Source organism: Ooceraea biroi, chromosome 7 (assembly GCF_003672135.1).
Source record: "Ooceraea biroi isolate clonal line C1 chromosome 7, Obir_v5.4, whole genome shotgun sequence".
NCBI lineage: Eukaryota > Metazoa > Arthropoda > Insecta > Hymenoptera > Formicidae > Ooceraea > Ooceraea biroi.
This window is the reverse complement of record NC_039512.1, coordinates 5,410,056-5,431,453: the sequence shown is the minus strand read 5'-3', so window position 1 is coordinate 5,431,453 and position 21,398 is coordinate 5,410,056. Positions and strand designations below refer to the sequence as shown.

The 21,398-nt window shown below is 42.2% G+C and overlaps 1 protein-coding gene across 6 annotated transcripts; it reads right to left on the bottom strand.

Moving 5' to 3' along the window:
* Positions 1–1,437: 1,437 nt before the first annotated feature.
* Positions 1,438–21,305, bottom strand: LOC105282012 (dynein heavy chain, cytoplasmic). 6 transcript variants are annotated; one of them, XM_011343654.3, is made up of 22 exons: positions 20,650–21,305; positions 18,300–19,912; positions 18,067–18,202; positions 17,610–17,983; positions 17,310–17,345; positions 16,602–16,673; positions 13,137–16,487; positions 12,664–13,058; positions 12,280–12,590; positions 12,103–12,191; positions 11,895–11,924; positions 10,610–11,753; positions 10,024–10,519; positions 9,269–9,884; positions 8,360–9,154; positions 8,075–8,276; positions 6,975–7,173; positions 6,071–6,188; positions 5,629–6,000; positions 2,787–5,552; positions 2,505–2,702; positions 1,438–2,352 (listed from the first exon to the last, which is right to left on the bottom strand). In XM_011343654.3, the coding sequence occupies exons 1-22, from the start codon at positions 20,891–20,893 to the stop codon at positions 1,918–1,920; spliced, it is 13,992 nt and encodes a 4,663-aa protein (XP_011341956.2). In that variant the 5' UTR covers positions 20,894–21,305; the 3' UTR covers positions 1,438–1,917. The 6 variants fall into 6 exon arrangements, with proteins under 6 accessions (XP_011341956.2, XP_011341957.2, XP_011341961.2 ...); XM_011343655.3 differs by lacking the exon at positions 11,895–11,924; XM_011343659.3 differs by lacking the exons at positions 6,975–7,173; positions 17,310–17,345 and adding an exon at positions 7,627–7,822.
* Between the last annotated feature and the right edge of the window lie 93 nt (positions 21,306–21,398).

Genomic DNA, 21,398 nt, shown 5'->3' with positions numbered 1-21,398 from the left:
CACAAAAATACAAAGAAAGAGAGATTGGGGAAATTGCATTCTAATATTTAATATATATTTAATTTATATCTGTAATTTTTATATTTTCTGTATATATTAGGTGCATTTAAAATTAATTATTTATATAGGTATAGGAATATATAATTTTTAAACATTAATTGCACAGTAGCTGAGAAATATGCGGACTTCTATCATTTTTTTTCGAACTGGTTATCGAAGTGACGGAATAATTGGCTATTTTGGAAGACTACATTATTTCTGGCTCGTAAACTCGTAATAAAATTCAAAAGTTTGAGCGCAAAAGACTGTAATACGTTGTAATATCATAAAAAACAGCATAAAGAAACAATATTATCTTTGTTTTCTCTCGTGAATGTATAACACTGGAAAATTGGGACAGAAACGTACATATAAGTTTTTAAGGAAAATTTATTATAATAATTGTCTTTGCAATACATGTATTGTTTTGCATTAATAAATATAAATCAGAATTATATCATGCTAGTACATTTAATAAAGCGAAGACATAAGATTAAATCTTATATTTTCGTTCTAAACACAATATTCTGCCTTATTATTTTTTAATTCTCTTATTTAAGTTATTTTGTTCGAACGTGTGCACACGAATATATATATGTATATGTTTCTGTTTACTTTTATATTCTGTGTCATGTATTACAAGTACAGCAAAAGTTGTTTCACAGTTTAGCACAAATGTAGACTCTTGGTTTCAGGCATCTATAGTAATAAAATGTAGGGTAATATTCGAAGTGTGTGCCCTGGGCAAAATAACTTTATCATATGTTGTACAAAAATAATAACATATATGTTAATAAATGCAACAATTATAATACAAAATAAAATTTCGGAAAATGTTATTATTCCTTGGTATCTCGCTTCTGGATAGTCATTTACTTAAGTATTGCATGATAAACAAATAGTATGATAACGACATGATTTAATATTAACTATACTGAATAATGATTTAATTTAACTATACTAATATAATATGTCAGGTAATAAAATACTTATCTTTCCTGCTTGACAATTTTTATGATAAATTGTTTTCTTCAGAGCAAACGTAAGACGTAACATTATAAGCTAATTTATTCAGTTCTTAGATGTACGTTTATAACTAGGACACGTATATTGCAAGTAATTTATCAATGTTTATACAGGATGCTCGATAATGGACAATTAATAAATTTAAAAAAATTAATGTTATTTTCCATCATAGGTCGGTAATAATAAATCGATAGAAAATATCGAGACTCGAGAGCTCGTATCGTGAATAGGCTTGCAGCTATGAACAAATAAAATGTGCGTAATGAATTTCAGAGAGAAAAATATCAGTACATAGAAATTTTATCGAACTTATGATCTTTTACAAATAACTATACATGTTGAAAGGATATATAATTAAATTATAGAGTACAGTCTGTTATACAGTACGACTTTATTAGATGCCACTAAGATTCTGTTATAAACACTAATATCTTGATACTTATATTCGGGTAAACGTAATGTAACTTTGTTACAGAAAGGGATACTTTAAAATTCTCCGAACATATACAAAATTAAATAAACTACATATATATTACAACCTCTCTTGCGAAAATATTGGTTCTTATAAACGAATGATAGACAGTTGTGCTCTATCCACTGAAAATATCTATTTCTAATCGTACATTCGGCACGAAATCCTTTGGATACTTGTAAATAATTCGTGTAAAATATATATTCCTTTATATAGTGTCTTTCAGACTTACAGCATGTCACTGCGGTTTTTCTTCTTTACAAATGCTGTAACATGCAGCAACGTATCTTAAATTATATTTGTTATCATGAGTATAATACTCTCTGCAGTAATAAGCAGTACAATTCGCGCTAGACAGTTTTAATTATTATGTAATCATATTAATTCAAAGCAGTTGATGTTAAGACAGCGACCCCTCTCTCGTAGAAACTGTGCGGATCTTGACTAGGAGCAATGTTCAAATCAACGGTAAATAGCAGTTCGGTACGAGTGCTGTTCAAATAAACTGGCAAGGACAGCTTGCCCTTTCTGATATCCTCCGTAGACGATCGCACCCACCTCAGCATAGTAACCGGCAAATCGGTCATAATAGTCGACGTTAAATACAATTGATTATCTTTACATTGCGCGCCTTGTAACTTCAAGCCGGTAACGGCGAAGGAGCAATCGTCCGTGGCGATGTTATCGCCATCGCCTATGGTTACATTCAATTGCAGTTCCTCGAGCGACCAGCTATTAGCTTGTGCGATACACTGCCTCGTTGCGGTAATGTAAGCTTCAGGATTTAGTAGGCCTCCGAGCCAGACTGGGAAACTCTGAAAATCAATTTATAATTCACAATGAATCGTGCAAATTAAATCGTGAATGAATTAAGTGAAATTTAATGAAACATGAGCATCATTTTATTTGCAGAGAATGGCAAAGTGGCATCCAGCATCGCTAAAATATTCAGAGAATTGAAGCAAACCTTTATTTCTTTCGCTCCGCCCTGAGAGACCAAACGGGAGACCTCCTGCAGCTGTGAGACACGGTGACTAAAGTCGGTGATCCATTGTATGACTGTGCAGCCTCTCGGTACGGTGTATCTCCTCCAACCAGCAGGCAGAATGCCTTTTACTAGCTCGGACAACATTGTTCTATGGTAATTGGTCTGTTTCTTCTCGCCCTAAATAAAAAATAAACAGAATGCAATAATTCCGGAAGATATTAAACGTCTATGTTGTATGTAACAAAAAAATGGAACACGTACTTGGCAAATTAATACGACATCTTCCAAGTCGTGGATAACATCTTGAAGTAATTTCGCTCCGCTATTAACTTCTCTCTCGAAATATCTGTATAATGGATCTTTGATATTTTCAACCGTTCTTTTCAGAATCAGCAGGTTCTTCGGAAGTAGTTGCAGCCAGGTGGAGGCCGAATTGTGCAAAGTTCTCATCCAAGAAGGCCTACCGTCCGCTTCAGCTTCCCTCGGCGTGTCCAAAGAATGTTCCTCGTTTGAATATGCTAGCTCGTCCTCGTCCTCCAACTGCTGCATCTTGAGAAGCTTGGAGACCAGATCGGTTCCCCTTGTGGTCAGAAGCACTTTCTCTGCATTATTCGGCAAACCGAGCCAGGAAGGTGTCTGTCTGTCTGAAAGGGACTCGATCCACTTCAGGAAGTGATCGCGCCTAGTGCCATCCGGCATTGTGATGTGTCTCTGACCACCTTGCGCACCGTCGATGTTAGCAACCAGCGCAAAGTCGGCCTCGAATGAACGTGGTGTAAAAAGCTTGCGCAAGAAAGAGGCCAGGAGACGTTGATCAAAATCGTTGTCAATCTTGCCACCGTAGATGCACTGGGAGAGAAGAGTCACCAGAGCATCCCAAGGTACTTTTTCGGGCGGTAGATTCGTTCTGCCCATAGCTGTCGTCTCGATCCACGTGTCCAAGGTGTCGCAGGCGACTCTCAGATCGCTCTCGTTGAATTCGTAGTGTTTAGCCCAGCCTAGCGGCGCGTAACGCAATCGTTCCTGCACGATTGCGTGGAACCACGCGAGCAGGAAGTACAGTCGGGCCCTTTCGTTGGGTACTCGCATCATCCTCGAGGCGGGCACGGTGCTGAACGTACGCAAGAGGTTCGCTCGTATGCCAGGCGGTGGTTCGAACACGAAGATTCTACCGGCTCTTAATAGGTTCACTGGTACCTTGGAATTAATCTCCATCGTTAAGAATAATCGGAAGCTGGTATGTGGCTGTAGGCTATGCAACTTCTTCTCCAACTGTACCAGCCACTGCGGCGCAAGGTGTACGTTTTTCAGTAGGACCCATCTGCCGGCTTTCACAGCCATGTTTATAGCTCTATCAGCCTGATTGAATCCCTCTGCCGATCCGATCGCGATGCTAGCTATTTGCTTGCCGAGCTCCGCGGCTAAATCATCCACTCTACCCGAAGCGTCGAAGCCTGGTACTGAGCATAGCAAAGCCGGTACGGTTGCCTTCAGCTGGTTCTCTACGACGGACGCAAAGTCGAGCTCGGCCTCGGCGGCTGGCATAAAGGACTCGCCGAACGCGGACATCACTACCAAGGACGCAGCCGCAATTACACGATCTGGTCGGAAGGCTTGTATTATCAGCAATTGATGCATCGCTATTCCCGTGGGCGACAGCGGTTTTTCCTCGTCCCAGAGCCTTGGCACGCACGTCTCCGGAGTAGGCGACTGTAGCCACGCACCGAACTCTGTGCTCTCTTGGATCTTCTCCGGCAGTTTCTTGAACGCAGGTAGTCTTATGCTCAAACGCATCATCGCTTCTTGCTGCTCCGAGCTCAAATTAGATAACGGTGGCGCTCGGACATTAAGTACGCCCTCCTTGCCGCGTAGGAAGAACGTAAATTCGCTGTCGTAGGTGGATTCCGTGGGAATGCCCTTTAGGTGGATGCGGCAGAGCAATAAAGCGAATGTCAATCTATCTGTGTGTAGCATTCCGCGAGCGACTCGCTCGTAGCAGACGGCGAATAGATCGCGCGTGATGAGCGAAAGTCGTTGGCTGTAATCCGACATGCCGGACAACTTCGGGTTTTGCGACAACACAGATGTAAAGATGTCCAGGAACATCTTTAGCGAATATTGATACAGGAAGTGTACTTGGTTGAGGCTGTCCATGGTGAAGTACATATTCGAGCACGCTTGTGACAAAGGCATGTATTGATGCGAGACCGTTTCGATCTCCGCTATGACCTTGTCCGTCTCCTCTACTTTCTTACTGATATCAGCGGCTTCCTGCTTCAAGGTCTCAAGAGTGGTGATCACGGAGTCGTCGTCGAGGATCTTACCCTTGGCGTCGTTCAACGCCTGCAACAAAGATTTCTCGAGCTGTCGCAGCCTCAAATGGAACTCTCCCTGAAGTTTGAGTAAGTCGGACCTCTTCTCGTCGATGTCTGGACGCTCGGCCTTCAGCACCTGATTCAAGCACTGACTCTGCAGCGAGCTTCTGGTGACGGTGAAATTAACGAATGTCACGCGCGAACAAATGTCCGGCGGGAATTCCACCGTCGGGTCCCTCGTTGACAAAAAGATGACGAACGATGGCGAAAGATCTATGTCCTGATCGCCGAGTGTGATCAACACACGTCCACCTGTGCGTCGCAATTCTCGGTTCAGCACAGGATTCAATATAGGATCATAATTCTCCACGTCTTGCACCAACAGGGGATTGCCGAAACGTAGGGCGCTCTCGAGATTTTTCCTGAACGAATCATCCAAGAAGCTGGTTTTCGTGATCTTTCGATCTATGAACTCGTTCAGGATGAATTCCGTTGCTTGACCAGACGGATCGATGATTAACGGGTATCTGTTGAAACGCTTCAACATGATCGCATTCTCAGTGCACAGGTCGTCGGTTGGCAATGCATTCGCCTGCCATCGCAAACGTTCATCAGGATTGGATAGATATTCGGTTCGTGCAATATCAGGTCTGAATTGCAAATTCGCATGTTGCAGATGTTGACACCATGTAGTGAAGAGGTTTTGGCGGTACTAAAATGAAAAATATCTCTCGTTATAGATCGATCCAATTACTATGAACAAAATTCTGAAAAGGAGTGGAACTTACATGTTGATCAAAGTAGCCAGCGTAGGCCAAGAAAGCGGAAGATAACAAAACATCTCCAATGATCGTGGACATTTGGCTCTTGAATGTCTCGCTCGTTGCCTCCCACCTTTCTCTTTCGATAACCAAGGACTTCAATAAGGCGATCGATCTGTCCACTTTGGCTTGTACACTCTCAAGATCGGCCTTAATGGCCTGTGCTTGTGAGATGAGTTGAGCGTATTCTTCTTTGTAAGATGCTATACTCTGCTCTAGTTGAGCGATCAGATTCTTTACTTCTTCACCCTTCAGCTTGTTGGTATCCGCTTGTCGCTCCAGAGAATAAAGTTCCTCGCGTAGCGGTTCGACTCGTTTCAACATATCAGCGTACTCAATCTGAAAACAATATTTATTTTACAAGTTTGTTCTTAGTATACGTAAGCAATACATCCTCTAGATTTCATACCTGTGCTATGGCCCATTTCACCATAGGACCGCATGCCAAACTGGCGCGATTTACTTTTTCAAAGTTGTAATCGGGATTGCTTAGGTAACGACTCTTCATTTTGTCTCTCACCTCATCGCTAAATAAAATTTTCATTAATTTTCTTGTCTTTAGAATAACGTGATTTTTTAAATAACATTTTAATATAATTTCATTACATTAAAGTACTTTACATAATATTTGCTTCTTGGCAGAAACTGCTAATTTAATAATAAATTTAAAACCAGATCTTAGTATAAATATTAATGAGAATAATTATTCTCATAGTGTTTTGTTGCTGTTAATTTTGATTAGAACATTTCGTTTGTTACACTATTATTGCCAATGAACAAAATTTAAACACAATTTAATGTTAGTGACAAATTTTTCAATTATTGTTAATGTGCAATAGGAGATTAATAGTAGTTGTACTTGATTTTTGCCATCAAGACTTGTTAATATGTACATCGCGTACTCCAAAGCGATTCAAACGTGCTTGCAAAATCAAGTCGTGTCATAATATATTAGTTAAATTAAATTACAAGAATCAAAAATATAAAGATATCATACACTTATTATATATTGTACTTAATATAAAGAAAATTATGTATCTCCACAATATTATGTTTAAAGTTTAACGATTCAGACTCAAAAAGATAAGATCAGCAAACACATCAATTTTAAAACAGAACTTAAAAATCATCATAAGCTTCTAAGACAATATTCTGATAACTGCATTTAAAGAGTGTAATATTACTATTGTATTACACAATTCAGTTCTATTCAAGTATAATATATATTTAAATTTGTGAAAGCTGATCCATCGTTATATTACGATTACAGCGCAAAATTGAACGAAAATTGCAAACAACCAATGCATGCTTACGTAATGTCCTCAGTACTAAAATTAGAGACAATAGTATTGATAAAATTGTCCCTCATGATGACCGCACGGATAGATTTCCAGTCGCTGGCGTTTTCGCCGAGCAATAAGCAGATAGACTCCAGCGCGACTTTCACGATCGCCGGCGGATTCGCCATGGAACGAACCTCGACTAAGTGCTGTTTCTTTATCGATTTCACCGCTGTACGAAAATTAAACGATATTATATAGTACAAAGAAGAAAGTGGGCAGACATTTTTTTTTAGATAAAGTTATACAGTAAAGTTATGCAATAGGAGACATTCGCTGCTGCAAGCCTCCCTGTAGCTGATTTGTAATGTTAGAGTATCGAAGAAGAGGCAACATATAAACATATACATATTACATCTCGTTATTACATTTGCAAAGAGACATAAAATATTTGTTTACGAAAAAACAAATCTTGTTCTTAAATCTCATAAAAGCTGAACTTTAAAACTGACTATTGTCGTTCCCCTTGCAATCGTAATAACGCAAGTGAGTATGCTGAAATTAAGGGACAAACGTTTGTAAAAACCCAAGTACATATCAAGCTGTTACAAAGTATCTTATGTTTCATATTAGGATCCCAGGCGAGTGTTGAACATTCAGCAGGCCCGTGTAGTTATTCCCTTACGTGATGTTTTCCGTATTGAAGTTGACGATAGTAGGAATGAAGCTGTCCTTCATTATAACGGTACGTATCTGTTTCCAATCTGTGGCGTTCTCCTCCAGTAACAGGCATATCGATTCTAACGCCAGTTTCACGACAGCGGGGGGATTTGCCATAGATCGAATTTCGACGAGATGCTGCCGCTTAATCGCCTTTACGGCTACACTCATTGCAAGCGTTTCAGCACAAGACACGGCACACGTGAGTGGCAATTACATCGCGATGTTGGAGCAAAAGTGATTTAAAACGACATAAATATACATACGCAAAATGCTGCCTCCATGTTTCATGAATATTAATGTTGAACATAATTCGATATACCAAAAACTTATGATTAATATTAAAGATATTCATATAACGCATAGCATACGAAAATTTATATAACGCAATAAAAAATACCGAAGATACGTACCATTTTGAGCATCAATAACAGCTGGTTCGACTAGAGCAAGATCGGCCATCACATCGTCCCTCTTTTGATTGATAGCTACCGTTTGAATAGCTAACTGCTGCTGGATTTCTTGACTCTGTACCTTCTTCTTCTCCGCTTCTTGTTGATCCTTAACCATTTGCCTTAATTTCGCATTGGCGGCTTCATTCTTAGCTTGCAGCTCCTACGCGAGGAAATAAAATAATGCCAATGTGTAAAGACTTGTTTCAAATCAAAAGAATTTTTCGTATATTTAGCTTGCCTCACCTGAGATTTGACGGCTAAGCTCTTCTGCATCTCTTCGACCTGCTCTACTGTCTCGGCGATCTTACTCAAACCGACATTCAAATGCAACTGTTGTTCCTCCAAGTCGCTTCTCTTCTCTTGATACAGTTTAACAAAGTGATTAATAAAATCCAAGTAATGGCGCGGAGTGATCGCCATGGTTCGAGCGCCCCTCTTGGCCAGCCGCGTGTTCGCTTTGTGCAAGGTCTGGTGGACATAGACGCACGCGTTTATAACGGCGTCTCTGTGCGTCATTTGTGGTGGGATCAAGGAACATACGGACGGGAAGAAGTCCGGACATTTCCACATCGGTCTCTCGAGGTCGACGCGATTAGTGAATTCCTTGCCAACTTGGAACAGCGCATTGTCCGACCAATCACCGAACCAATTCAGCACGCATCTGTTGAACAATGCTGGCGATGTTGCCGCACGATCTTTCAAACCGTCCGTGCTCGGATTCATCGTGAATACGACATGCAGGTTCTTCATAACTTGGCCGGTGAACCATTTATAAAGTTCCTCGTTAGAATCCAACATCAAGCCTTCCCGCTGAGCACCTTCCTTGCATTGCGTCATGAGGGTCGTGTACTCGTCGCCCTCAAACAGTCCAGGCACTTCACCGTTGGCGAGCAACGTGTTCATACGCTCGAGAAAACCGGAATCCAACACGTTGGATTCATCAAGAATGAAAGCTATCTTCTCGTCCTTGCAACCGGACCGTCTTAATACTTGACGTAGATCCTCGTCGAAATCTTCACCGGTATATTTATTGTGCACCTTTTAAAAATATTAATCGATCAGAGAAAGATATTTAAGCATTACATATAGTTCACTATATCGAGGCAATACAAATATAACATCGAGGTAAAACATAAGATAATATAGAAATACCTTGATTTGGAAAATGGACAAGCCGTTCATCCATGCAACGAATCTCGACAGAGTTGTCTTACCAGCACCAGAGACACCGATTAGCAACAAGTGTCCCTGAGGTTGTCGGAAAATTCTGTCAATTCGTAGAACATGTTCAAGCACCTCGTCAAAGAGCACCAACGGCACATCGAGCTCCTCCTCATAGAATACTTTCAACCTTGCGCGAACGTAATCTCTCAGCTCTTCCCTATTCACCGGCACGTAGTCCTTCGACAGCCAGTTACTGTACAAGATTGGCCTGGCCAGTGCCTTTTCTCTGTCGACCGACATAAAGTGCTTCAGAGCCACAGTGTCGATGTTTTTATTCGTCCAAGCCCTCTCGGATTCTTCCACCAATCTGTCTTGGAATAGACGAAGAGCTTCGTGGGCCCATAAACGCACCAAGCCTTCCACAGAGAGATTATCGAGCGGTCTAATGGCCTCGCAGATACCGCGCACCCAGCGCGTCATTTCGCGTGGTGAGTATACATAATGCGGTTGCATATCTTGTGTGAATTTCTCCTGGGAGGCTAAGTAGAACTCCACCATTGCGTTCGTTAAAGGTTCAGCGTAACCACGCAGATTAGGTGTTAATCTGTAATTTTGTACGAAAAATTTCTTTTGTGTTATTCAATACTTATTTGTGATGTAATTAATTAATTTAATTAATAATTTATTAATTTAAAAAAGGCAGTGCATCTTAAAACTTTATAACGACAACAGATAAGTCTTACCTAAGCATGGCACGCGTAAATGTGCCGTAAATCTGTTTCAAAGAGGTTTCTCCGGGATAGTCGACATAAATAACGGGTACGTGACGCAGGAACCTGTGACTCAGAGGTTTTCTGCCAGGATCTGTAGGTGGATTACAGGCGCCGACAAACTGTATCCTTTCTAGAGTGACCCACGCTTGATCGCTGGTTCGATAGAAACCTTGGTGCTCCACCAATTGTCTCAGGAAGGAGATCACGCGCTGCGTTCCATAATTATCCATATCGGGTAAATTGATCTCGTCACAAAACAGGACTAGCCATTTGCCCAACTGCACTGGCGAAAGTACAACGCCGTTCGGTGTTTTGCGGTATTCGCAGTAGTGATCGAATGTCTTGAGCAACAGCTCGGGCGTCGTGGCGGATGAGAAGTTAAGCCCCACAACCTCCATATCTGGTAATGCTCGCAAAGCGGAGAACAGCGTCATGGTTTTACCGGAACCAGGTGGTCCACAGAGCACTGTAATCCAAACACAATTATATTCGTAACATAAAAATAAATATTAATCTGTATTAACGTTTGTTATAAATAATAATATGAATTATTTACCCAACGGTTTGTGCTCAGCCAACCAGGTGTACAGTAAACTTTCGTGTCTGACGGTATCCAAAGTTGGTACGACGATGTCCGGGCTGGCTACTTTGTGGGTCTCCACTTCGATCTGAGGAACTTTGTTGCTCCAGAGTAACCATTCACCGTGTATGTTTACTTCGAAGTCTATAATCGGTATGCTGGTCTGAGATGGCAGAGGCACAGTTGTAATAGATCTGATGAAATCACCCAAGTCCGATCTAACTTTCAATTTAGCGTCACCCGCGAAACTCCACAGGAGCGCATAAACCAGGCACTTGGGCATGTAACGTTCCAGTTGCTCGCTCGGCAAGGGGAAGTCAATATGAGAATGATTGTACTGCAGTACGTTGCGTACGGCTTGATTTAACATGGAGAACAGGGAACTGAGAGCCCGCAGGCGCGTGAAGTCCATTATGTGCTCTTGCTTCATGGCGTACTCCAAGCATCTTACTACTAAGCTGTCAGGCGCGAAGTAACTCTGCATGATACTGGCAACTTCTCTCTGCACCGCTAATGCAGGTGATATGGTGTCTTCCTTATCGGTTTTCTTGCCAAGATTATCCTCCTCGCCGTCCTCCAGTGGAATGTTTCGCAAGCGCATCATGTAGTTCTCGAATATCATTTCGGTCGACAACACGTCCTCGGAGAACCACACCATGCCGCAACGCGACACGGTGGCCAACGTAGCGTACTTTAGATCTTGCACTTCGAACATGACTCGTACGTTGGGCGGCAAGCTCAGGCGTTCGCCGTTGGGCAAAGTAAGGAGCTTATTGTCATCGAGCACGGAGTTCAAGTTCTCAACCCATTCCGGATCAACATCTCCGTCGAATATAATCCATTGCCGTTTGTTGATCTCTCCTCTGACGTTATCAATTATCTTTCGCAGTATATGTGTGAACAAACCGTCCGTCCATTCACGCGTGTTTGGATCCAACACACCGTATAACGTTTCCTTGCTGATCGCTTTCGGATCGATTACGTGGGCGACGCCTTCTACACCTTCGAATCGCTCCAGTGCTTTGAGCAGCACCTTCCACGCCATGGTTTTACCAGATCCGCTTGGGCCGACCATCATTAATCCATGATTCAGATTGCAAATTTGGTACAATTGGAGTACCTAAATGAACAATATATGATGAGCGAAAAAAGGATAAAAAATCAAGATGATCGATCGCAATGCTAGTGTTATTGCAGGAGGAGATACAAATAAAAACATATATGACAATTACAGATAGGACTTTAGTTAATTCAAGCTCACCTTCTCCACCCACGTTTCACCGATCGATTCCTTAGTACGCATAAATAACATGAAAGTTAGTCTTTAATATTGTACATGACAATGTATATGTGAGTAGTTAAATGTGTACAAATATAAGTGCACGTTAATACATGAAAGTTAATGACTCTAGTATCGATGTCAAACGTGTATAATTTATTATTTAGGATAATCTTTATTAGAAAACTACCTTTTCTTGCCAAGCACCTCCTTGTTCATCTCCTTCGCCGCATACTAGATATTCCTCAGAGCATACTTTCCTGATTTGATCTTTCAAACCTAGGATAAAATACATATATGCATGAAGAAATATTACTTAAATAATTTAAATGAAGATTCACGTGTTCTTGTTGCAACAATAATTTACCTTTCATTTCCGCGCGTGTGTAATTCACATTAGGGAATACGTCGCTTAACAAACTGAACAGTAATGGTATATCTTCGGCAACTAATTTGGGTACCATTGTCTCGCATACAGACTGGATGAGTATCTCCTGTTCAGGCAGATTCTCAGCGATCGAAGCCTCATCAATGTTGGTTTCGCCACGGCTTTGCATACCCTCTTTGATCTTCTGTATGCGATCACGCTTCACGTTTCCGGCAGAGATCAGCACGGATTTCAGCGCGCGTAGTCCGAAATCGTAGTGCGATTGATTAGAAAGTTGTTCGTCACAAAGTCTGAAAATGATAAAAATTCAGTTGCAAGAGACGATTTTCATTATACAAGGTACCATTATATTCGAGTACATACTTGAAGAATGGAACAATTTTGCATGCCAATTTCTCTGCCGATCTGAAACCTTGGCTGAATAACATCACTTCGGCTATTAGTTGCCGATCAGGAGTGGTCATGGCAAGTGATCGGAAAAGTTTCTTCAGATTATCTGGCAGATTGGAACGTCCGGCGTATCCGGGATTCATGGTGATGAATATGGCCATATCCGTGGAGACTTTAACTTGTTTTCCAACCAACTCAACGCAGAGGGTTCCCTCTTTCTTGCCTTCCATCTGGCTCTTGAGAGCTTCTTGAATCGTTTGCACTTGCTGAGAGACGGCGGACAACATCCGCTCCTCCAAACGGTTAAACTCATCGAAGCAACCCCATGCGCCCACTTGGCAAAGACCAACAAATATACGGCCCATGGCCTGTAAGAAACAATGATAACGTAAAATATCAATATTTTTCTCCCTTCATTAAATTATTTTAAAATTATTTTAACTTACCTGGAAGTCGAATGTCTCGTCGCAATTGAATACCAATACAAATCTTCCAAGTTGATGACCTAACGCTTTCACGGATTCAGTTTTTCCTGTGCCGGCTGGTCCAAATGGCGATCCACCAAGTCGAGCCTCCAACGCTTGTGTCATTGTCAAATAGCATCTGTCCGTCAACGGTGTCTGCACTAATCTATCTTGTACGCCCAAGTATTCGAACCCGTAGGAGAATTTAGCGTTTGCCATGTGTATCGTAAGTTGTTGAAGAACTTCCGTTTGTCTCGGATCGAAGTAGAATCTCATCTCGCACAGCCACTCGAATGCTTTCGGATTCGAAACTCTGTTGGCGATCAATCTTCTAGTAACGGTGCGCTTATGCACAAATTCGTTAATCAAATGCTCTAATTTCTTTCTTCTTAAAGGTGGCTGCTCTTGAAGAACGGAATCGGCCAATACGTTCAACGTGCCTTCCACTTGTACCAACACTCTTTCGAGCGGATTTTTGCTTGGATCGGCCTGTGCTTCATGGAGGGCCGCTTCAACATCTTCCGACCACAAGATCTGTGCTGCCAAGACTATTATTTGAGCTTGATAATTGTCACACCACGACATAAATGCCTGGGCGTTTATATTTCCATCTTTGAATTGTTTTATGTCCTGTACCGCCTTTGCTAGGCTCGAGGCAAGCGTCACGCGCATTTCCTTCTCCACTAACGTCAACCATTCATTAATTTTAGGATGATCGACCGTGGACACAGGATTCTGGAATATAACTTCTTCACCTTCGCGCGAAGCAATGCCGGTAATAATCGAGTTATCTTCGTTGAGCAGAATAGCGGCTATGCCAGCGAACATTTTTTTGAAGTGTTTTTGCAATCTTGCAACATTCTTGCTGTTACCAATAATCTCCAACAAGTCCTCGTCGCCGACGAAGTAGAATCGCGGGAAAGATGTTCGTTCTCTTTCCAAGTATTCTCCCAGTGCTTTCTGTATCTTGCCAAGAAGATCGGCAAGACGTTCGAGTGCTCTTTGTACGCCGGGTATGTTCAAAACATCTGTGACCATAGGTGACTTGGACACTTTCTTCATGAGTCCCAGGAATTCGGAACTGATACTTTGGAAGCGTGACGTTTCCACTGGCAATAGTGTCTTGATATCTGCGCTACCAGAGAAGATGCCTTCGAGGTAGACCCACCGCCGCTGTACGTCTATCCAAACGTCGAACAGCGCATTAATTCTATTCAACTTCTCTTCCCAAGTTAAAGCCTCTTCTTCGAATACCTTGTAATACGGTGACAACTTCATGGCAGCCACCGAATTGATGTGCTCCTTCACTTTATTAAACAGATCGTCCCAACCGCGTATCAGCCTGCATTTGTTTTGGTAATTTATCAAATCCAGTTCGTACGTTTGCCAAGATTCGCGTACTTGCTTGAGGAATTCCTCCAGTGCCATTTCGCCTTGCGCCACAAGGATAATATCTTTGACTATTCCCTCGTTCTTCTGAAGATTTACATCCCAGACTTGGCCAAGAGTGAGCTCACTCAGTACCCAGTTCACCCTGAGCTGTTTTGTCAACTGTTTCCAGTGCCTTTCTTTGAGTGCGTCGGACTTCAGTTCTACGATCAGCATGTTCACTTTCGTGTAACTCTGCAGCATCTTCTTTACGTATTCATATGATGAGTATTGTCTCAATCTCGCTGGTAGTTCCTTCAACTGTGCCATCATCGTATCCAATTGCTGGCGCAATTTTCGCGGTTGCACGGACAGCCAAGGTTTCTCACGAGTTTCGTCGATTTGTGCCCATATCCTCGACAATTCCGACCAAACTCCTCTCAAGTCCTGCAGTTCCTCGAATACCACCTGCATTCTGTCCTCGCTGGTCGATATTCCGCCCGGCTCTTGTAGTTCCAATGCCTCTTTGGCTTTGGCGACATTATCTCTCTCTTCTTTGAGCCTAGCGAATTTACTTTCGAATAATTGCAGCTGCTGTAAAGCATCGTCTGGTCGCAAATGGCCTTCCACTGGTTTGCCCCGCTCCCAGTCGCTGAGGAAGTCGGTGGTCCTGGTCTCAACGGCCTTATCTTCGGCAACGATTTTCATCTGCAAGGATGCAACTTGAGTCTGGATACTGGTGTCCTTGCGCTTGATAATTTCATTAAATGCGCCCCATTCTCCTTCTATATTGTCCACGTGCAACCAAGAAGACGGGAACTGGAATCTCTGACGTTCAAGTATCCTCTGACCCTCGCGATATATGTCAACTTGTTTCTCCCAAGCTTTCATTTTGCGTTTCAGGGACTGCACGTACGTTATGAAACCGACCGCGTCGGACGTGCTGGCTGCTTCGATGGACTGCTGCTCCAGATCGCTTCTAGATTTCGACACCTGGGAGTGGAAGCTAGCCATTTCATTACCCAGGAGCGTGCCGAATTTGCCCAAGGTTTCCTTATGCCACGAATCATATTTCAGTGACACCTTACTCTGCACTTTCGCGAAATCTATAATCACAGGCCCGAATTCGCGTCTGGTGTCGGAGGTATCGAAGGTCGTCCTCGTCTTCTTTATGTCGTTCAGACATTTCATCCACAAGTTGATATTCTCACCCAATTTGCCGTAGAGATTGCCCGGTTGCAGATCCCAGAGCGCCTGATAACGTAGCCATTGATCAACGTAATCGGCAACATCCTTCATTTTAGATTCGACCGCTTCGTATGCCGCCTCCAATGGCTGCTTTCCACTAGGCAATTTCGTGAGCAAGTTTCTGTATGTACCTGATTCGGGCTTATCCAAGCCAACCTGATATCTCGAGCTTTGGAGACGAATCTGTGACGTGACGATCGCTTGCCACGCGAATAATTGTTGCATTATCTGGAATCTCGCGTCTTCGATACTAGGATACAGATACATAGTTTGATTGGTGATTCGAACTTCATGGATCTGATTTTGGATCTTAGGATCGCCGCCAGGTTTGTGCGTAGGTTGCACGGGAGCGTCTGTGTCCATGCTCAAATCTACTTCCTTCTTGTGACCAGTTAGAGCATCGGTCCACGCCTTTATTCCAGCTTCCAATCTCGCACCCAAATTCTTCTCCACCTCCTCATCGAGCCGTGCTACCCAGATGTGTAAATTGGAGTAGTTCTTCAACGATAATTCATCTACCGATTTCTGAATCTTGGATAATATATCGGCAAACGTATTTGCGGAATAAGGACAAGTTTCGAGAGAACGAACGTCGACATCTAGCTGTTCTTCTACGACCAGAAGATCTTCTACCCTTTCTTGGAAAGAAACGACAGCGTCGGATAAACGTTGCACGTATTGGTCGAGTTTGTAGCTTTCCCAAACTAACGCGATACCCTAAATGTACAAGAAACATAATGAAAAATAAACATTTATACATGATTTTACAAAGTGTAATAACACATTGGAAATAAGTGCCTTATATTTCTAATGTTTACAGTGTTAACTTACCTCAGAGATCAATACCAGGACATCTTTACGCATGCCAGCAACCAAGGGTATAATACTCGCTTTGTCTTCAATCTAAGAAGAGAGTTAATTTGTTAAATTATCTCTACTAAATTTAAATTTGCAACATACAAAATAATCTCGGTACAACTTTACGACATAAATTACAAGTTGTCATTCAATATCCAACTCAAGCATACTTAAAACTTTAATATAGATAATAGAGAATAATATGATAGTTTTTGATGTTATTGTATTAGATGAGACAGTTTTATATATATAATATTATTGCTTCCAAGTAATCCTTCGGATATGCGGATAGCCTTATATTTATTTTCATATCATTTATTTGTCGATTAAATTTACAATTACAGATATTCATAAATTCTCATTCTAGAAGAGAAATTTAATTCGCTATTCTTGAGCATGTGTTTCTTTTTTTTCATATCGTTTGAAATATTTATGATATTGAATGTAGAAAGAATTTGTATTCTCATATATTCTTATTAGACCTCCCGCACATCCGTACAAGCCTACATGTATCGGAAAATAATTGAAATGACATTCGTTAAATGTATAAATCAGTAAAAATAAAGTTGTATCATGTCTTGCATCACAGATCTTTCTACGATAGCTAAGCAGGCAGACAATATAATGCATTTGCATATATAGGCAAGATGCATAACTTCTGGGAGCGTCAAATATGACTACCTTTAGTGCGGGACAATGGGGACTCCGATTGGTAAGCTAAAAATGTTGGAGATCCAAGGAATTAGAGATCACAATTATTCTAATATATGTATCTCCACACCTGGTACTATTAGCCTAGTAATCTATTGTTTGGTTTAGACTCTTAAAGCTTTAAATAGCCTATATAACGTTACAACGCTGATAGTTCGTAAAATGCGAAAAAACACCCAAAAAATAAAAAATCGATTATTATTTTTTAGAAATTGTTCCATTTTTTATTGACGGTGGACTACAATTAAGGAATTGTCTCTGCCATCTTACCTTCTCCAGTGTTCTCTCGTAAGTTCTGATGCTCTCGATAAGGCTGATGGCGAACGGATACAATTGGTTAGCCTGATGAGCCTTGTTCACGATAGGCAGGGGAACGCGAAATCCGAGGTTCCTCAAGTTCCTTACTTCTTTGGACAGCGTAATAATCTCAGGAAGGAAGTTTACTTTCAGCTTTAACACATTGCCGCGGCCCGTTCTTGAGCGTACGCTTTCAATCGTGAAAATACGTCCAGTCACGCCGAGGTTTCGTGCCTGCACCTTACGCGCCCAATCATCGAAGATTTCCTGCGTCGATAATTTCATACGGAAGCTGTCTCCATCGGCTTTCAGTTTTTGACCTTCGATATGGCTCTCCCATCCTTTGCCTAAGGATACACATAATAATAAAAGATACGTCAAATATTAGATTAAGAAAACATTGTTTTTAATTTAAAAATTTAAAAATTACCCAAGACATCCTCGACACGTTTCAAGTACATAGTCAACTGGTAATCGATCTGCTTGACCCATATTATCGATCCAGCAACAGGTGGTAAATCTCTCACCATACTCATCCTGCAGCACTTACTTTGCGCGTATTGAACCTGTACAAGAAAATTTTTAGAGTTACTCATACATTCAATTATATTAATTTTTCAAATTGTTACAATAAAAATATGCACTAGATGAACTCATCTGCACCTTGAACTTTTCGTGTAACGCCTCGATATCGTCTTTGACTCTCTGTATCAGCTGCGTCTGATATTCCCTAATGGCGCCGCGAATATGCGGCCTCACGAAGAGCGCGTTGAATCTCGAGAATATCCGGAACATCTCATTCGCGTTCTTAGCCGTGCCCAATTGATCTCGTAGGTGCGCCGTGATCCTTGCCTCTACACGCTCTATGCGCTCCTCGTATCTGTGTACAGCGGCGTCCCAGGATTCCTGTCCCTCCTTGGTGATGTCCAAACAATCCACTTCCTTCACGTTCTCGTACGCCAGGTTAACCTCGCTAATAGCGTTGGCGTCTGCGGCGTCCAGGGCGAATTCCACCTTCACACTCGCGTTGTCGGCGTTTTCCATCGTAGAGGAGTTGCTGTTTTGGCGTACGGTAGGTCTGAGCACGCGGACTATCACCGTTCTCAATTGTTCGTGCTGACGTCGGAAGCGACGCATGTGCTCCATCCTCGACTGCAGCTTCTTGTGCGCCGGCAATACTCGCCACACCATCTTCATGTGCTCGTCGCGCTTCTTCTTCACTACATCCCTCAGCAGTCCAGTGAGCTTATCGTATTCGTCATCCCAAGTGGTGAACACCTCGAAGCACTGCGCCATGACTTTCTCGAAGTCGTCGAACGGGATGTGCATCAGCCGCCGCGTGCCCAGTACCTTGAGCAACTGTTGCCCCAAGTCTCTCGAGATAGCCTCTACCAATCTCAACACTCTCTGAATGGGATACTTGGTACTCCTGATTTTCCTCAGATGCATGAAAATCTGCTGCACGCTACTGCGTATTCTTTCCAGCTCAGTAGCCGACAGCAAGTCATTGATCGGGAAGTCCTTCATCAACGGATTGTAATCGTTCACGGTAGCCAGTGCCTGCTTCAAGCCGGTGTCGGTGTCGAAGCTCACAGTGGCGTGGAATCGTTTACCATGCTTGAGTATGTCGAGCGTCAGGGAGATTTCGATGCTTTCGCGTTTCTCCTGGATACGATGCAGCGCTCTCTCGAGATTCAGCCAGAACGATATCTCTTGGAGCGCCGTACCCGATTCCGGGTCGCGATTGAGCTTTGTCACCTTCTGGATCTCCTTGATCCACCTGTTGACGCCGTTCTGCAATTGATTGAGAAACGTCGAATCCTCGACTTTATCACCAAAGTCGGCGACTTTCGGCTTGCGGCCCTCTTCCTCGCACTGTTTAATGACCTGCGCGACGATCGGATGAACTGGTAGAGAAATCTCAGGAATATCAATGTTCTGTTGCAAGTGCAACAGTCCCATCTCAAGCTCCGCGATTTTCTTCTCGACTAATGGTACCATTTTGTCACCATCCCTGTGAGCGCGACCTGTTTCCTTCACGTAACTCTTGAAGTAAGGTGCCATGGTTTTGCTTATCGCATGTAGAGTTTCATACGGCGGCCCATCGGAGAAAGTGATCAAACGCACTTGAGAATGAATAGATTTATCAGCCTCGATGACGATTCCACGCTTTGTCAAAACTAGGGAGGCCATTTTTGGATTTGAGAAGTGTATCTCATTTGATATATAGTAAGGTGTATTCTCCTTGTCTTCATCTCCTTCACCACTATCCTCTTCTGCAAAGAGAGATAACAATAAATATGTAAAGAATTTTATTTACCGTTCTTGAGCTTTATAATAAGTGAATTCTAATAACATAATACAAAAATATAATATAAAATATAAAAATAAAAAATTATAGATTAAAATAATTTATTCTATACCTTATTGATAATATAAAATAACATCAATTATTTATAAAAAATATATAAATTACTGTGGAAAGTTGCTTAAAACAACGATTCTATTTAAAAATTAATTAAATTAAAATTAAAAGATTTACATCATCTGTCTGCATATTTAAATATACGAGAGATAATCGTTAGAACCATTTCTATTAATACACGAGAGCGGTGCCTGTGTTAGTAAATCACGAAATCCTCAGATTCGTTATCAAACGTCGCATAATTAGCGCGCACAAGCACTGGTGCGCTAACGAGCGCACGCACACGCACGGCCGTCGCAGATCAAACAAATCAAATGAGAATCACGTCGTCACGTCGATATTAATGCGTATCGATCACGCCGGCGAGTGAGTCATATTTGGCAGCGGTCGAGATCGGCGGGGCGTGAATGACGCGTCCGTCGCCGCGATTGATTTTCAGGACGCGCGTTTCCCTTTTTATTTTATACCTCCGCATGTGAAATGTACCGTTGCACCGTTACGATAATAACGTGCGACTGCAATGGAGGATCGCGCAACGCCGGCAATCCTTCTCGCCAACAAAAACGACGACGACGAAAGCGTGCTCACCTTTGGTCGAGCTCCTCTGTATATAGAGCGAGCTGACTTGCGAGTCGCCGAGGAACTTGCGGATGCAATCCTGATTGTGGCGCTCGTCCAAGGCCAGGTTGAACGCGGGCGGCACCACGTCCTCGTCCGGTAGCAGCACGGTAACGGCCTTGCGCAGATAGTTGGCGAACGTCGGGAACTCGACGATCGCGACATTCTGCGACTCCGGGGACGGTTCCCCGGAGCCGTCCAAGGAATCGCCCATACCCGGGTCGGTACGTGCCGCTCGTTGGCTTACGTTGAACGGTAGACTCGTGAGTGTGCGATCGCGGTGGGTATCGCGAGTGGATGATCGAATCGATCCCCCGCTCCAGGATCAACTGTCAGGCGATTCCGCGAAACGCCACGGACATGAACTACGTAGTCGCTGATAGGCGCGAACGAATCCGGCGAGTCCAAAGTGAGGTTATCTATATTATCAGGATTCGTCCACTCTCCGTAAAGCCGCGTTCTCATGTGAAAGTGTTGTCCATGATGTCGTCATCGGCGGGATGATTGGAAAGTACAATTATTAAAATTCTGAACTTATTATTTTTCTTGCTTTAAAAAGCAATTTTGTTAATTGGAAAAGATATTTGTGAGTTCTTAATTATTATAAATAAGAAAAGATACATAATAAAATAACTTAAAAATGTGTAGCGTGTATAATTAACGTTTACAATAAATTTAAAATTATTTAAAATGATGCAGGAAATAAATAAGAAATTTAA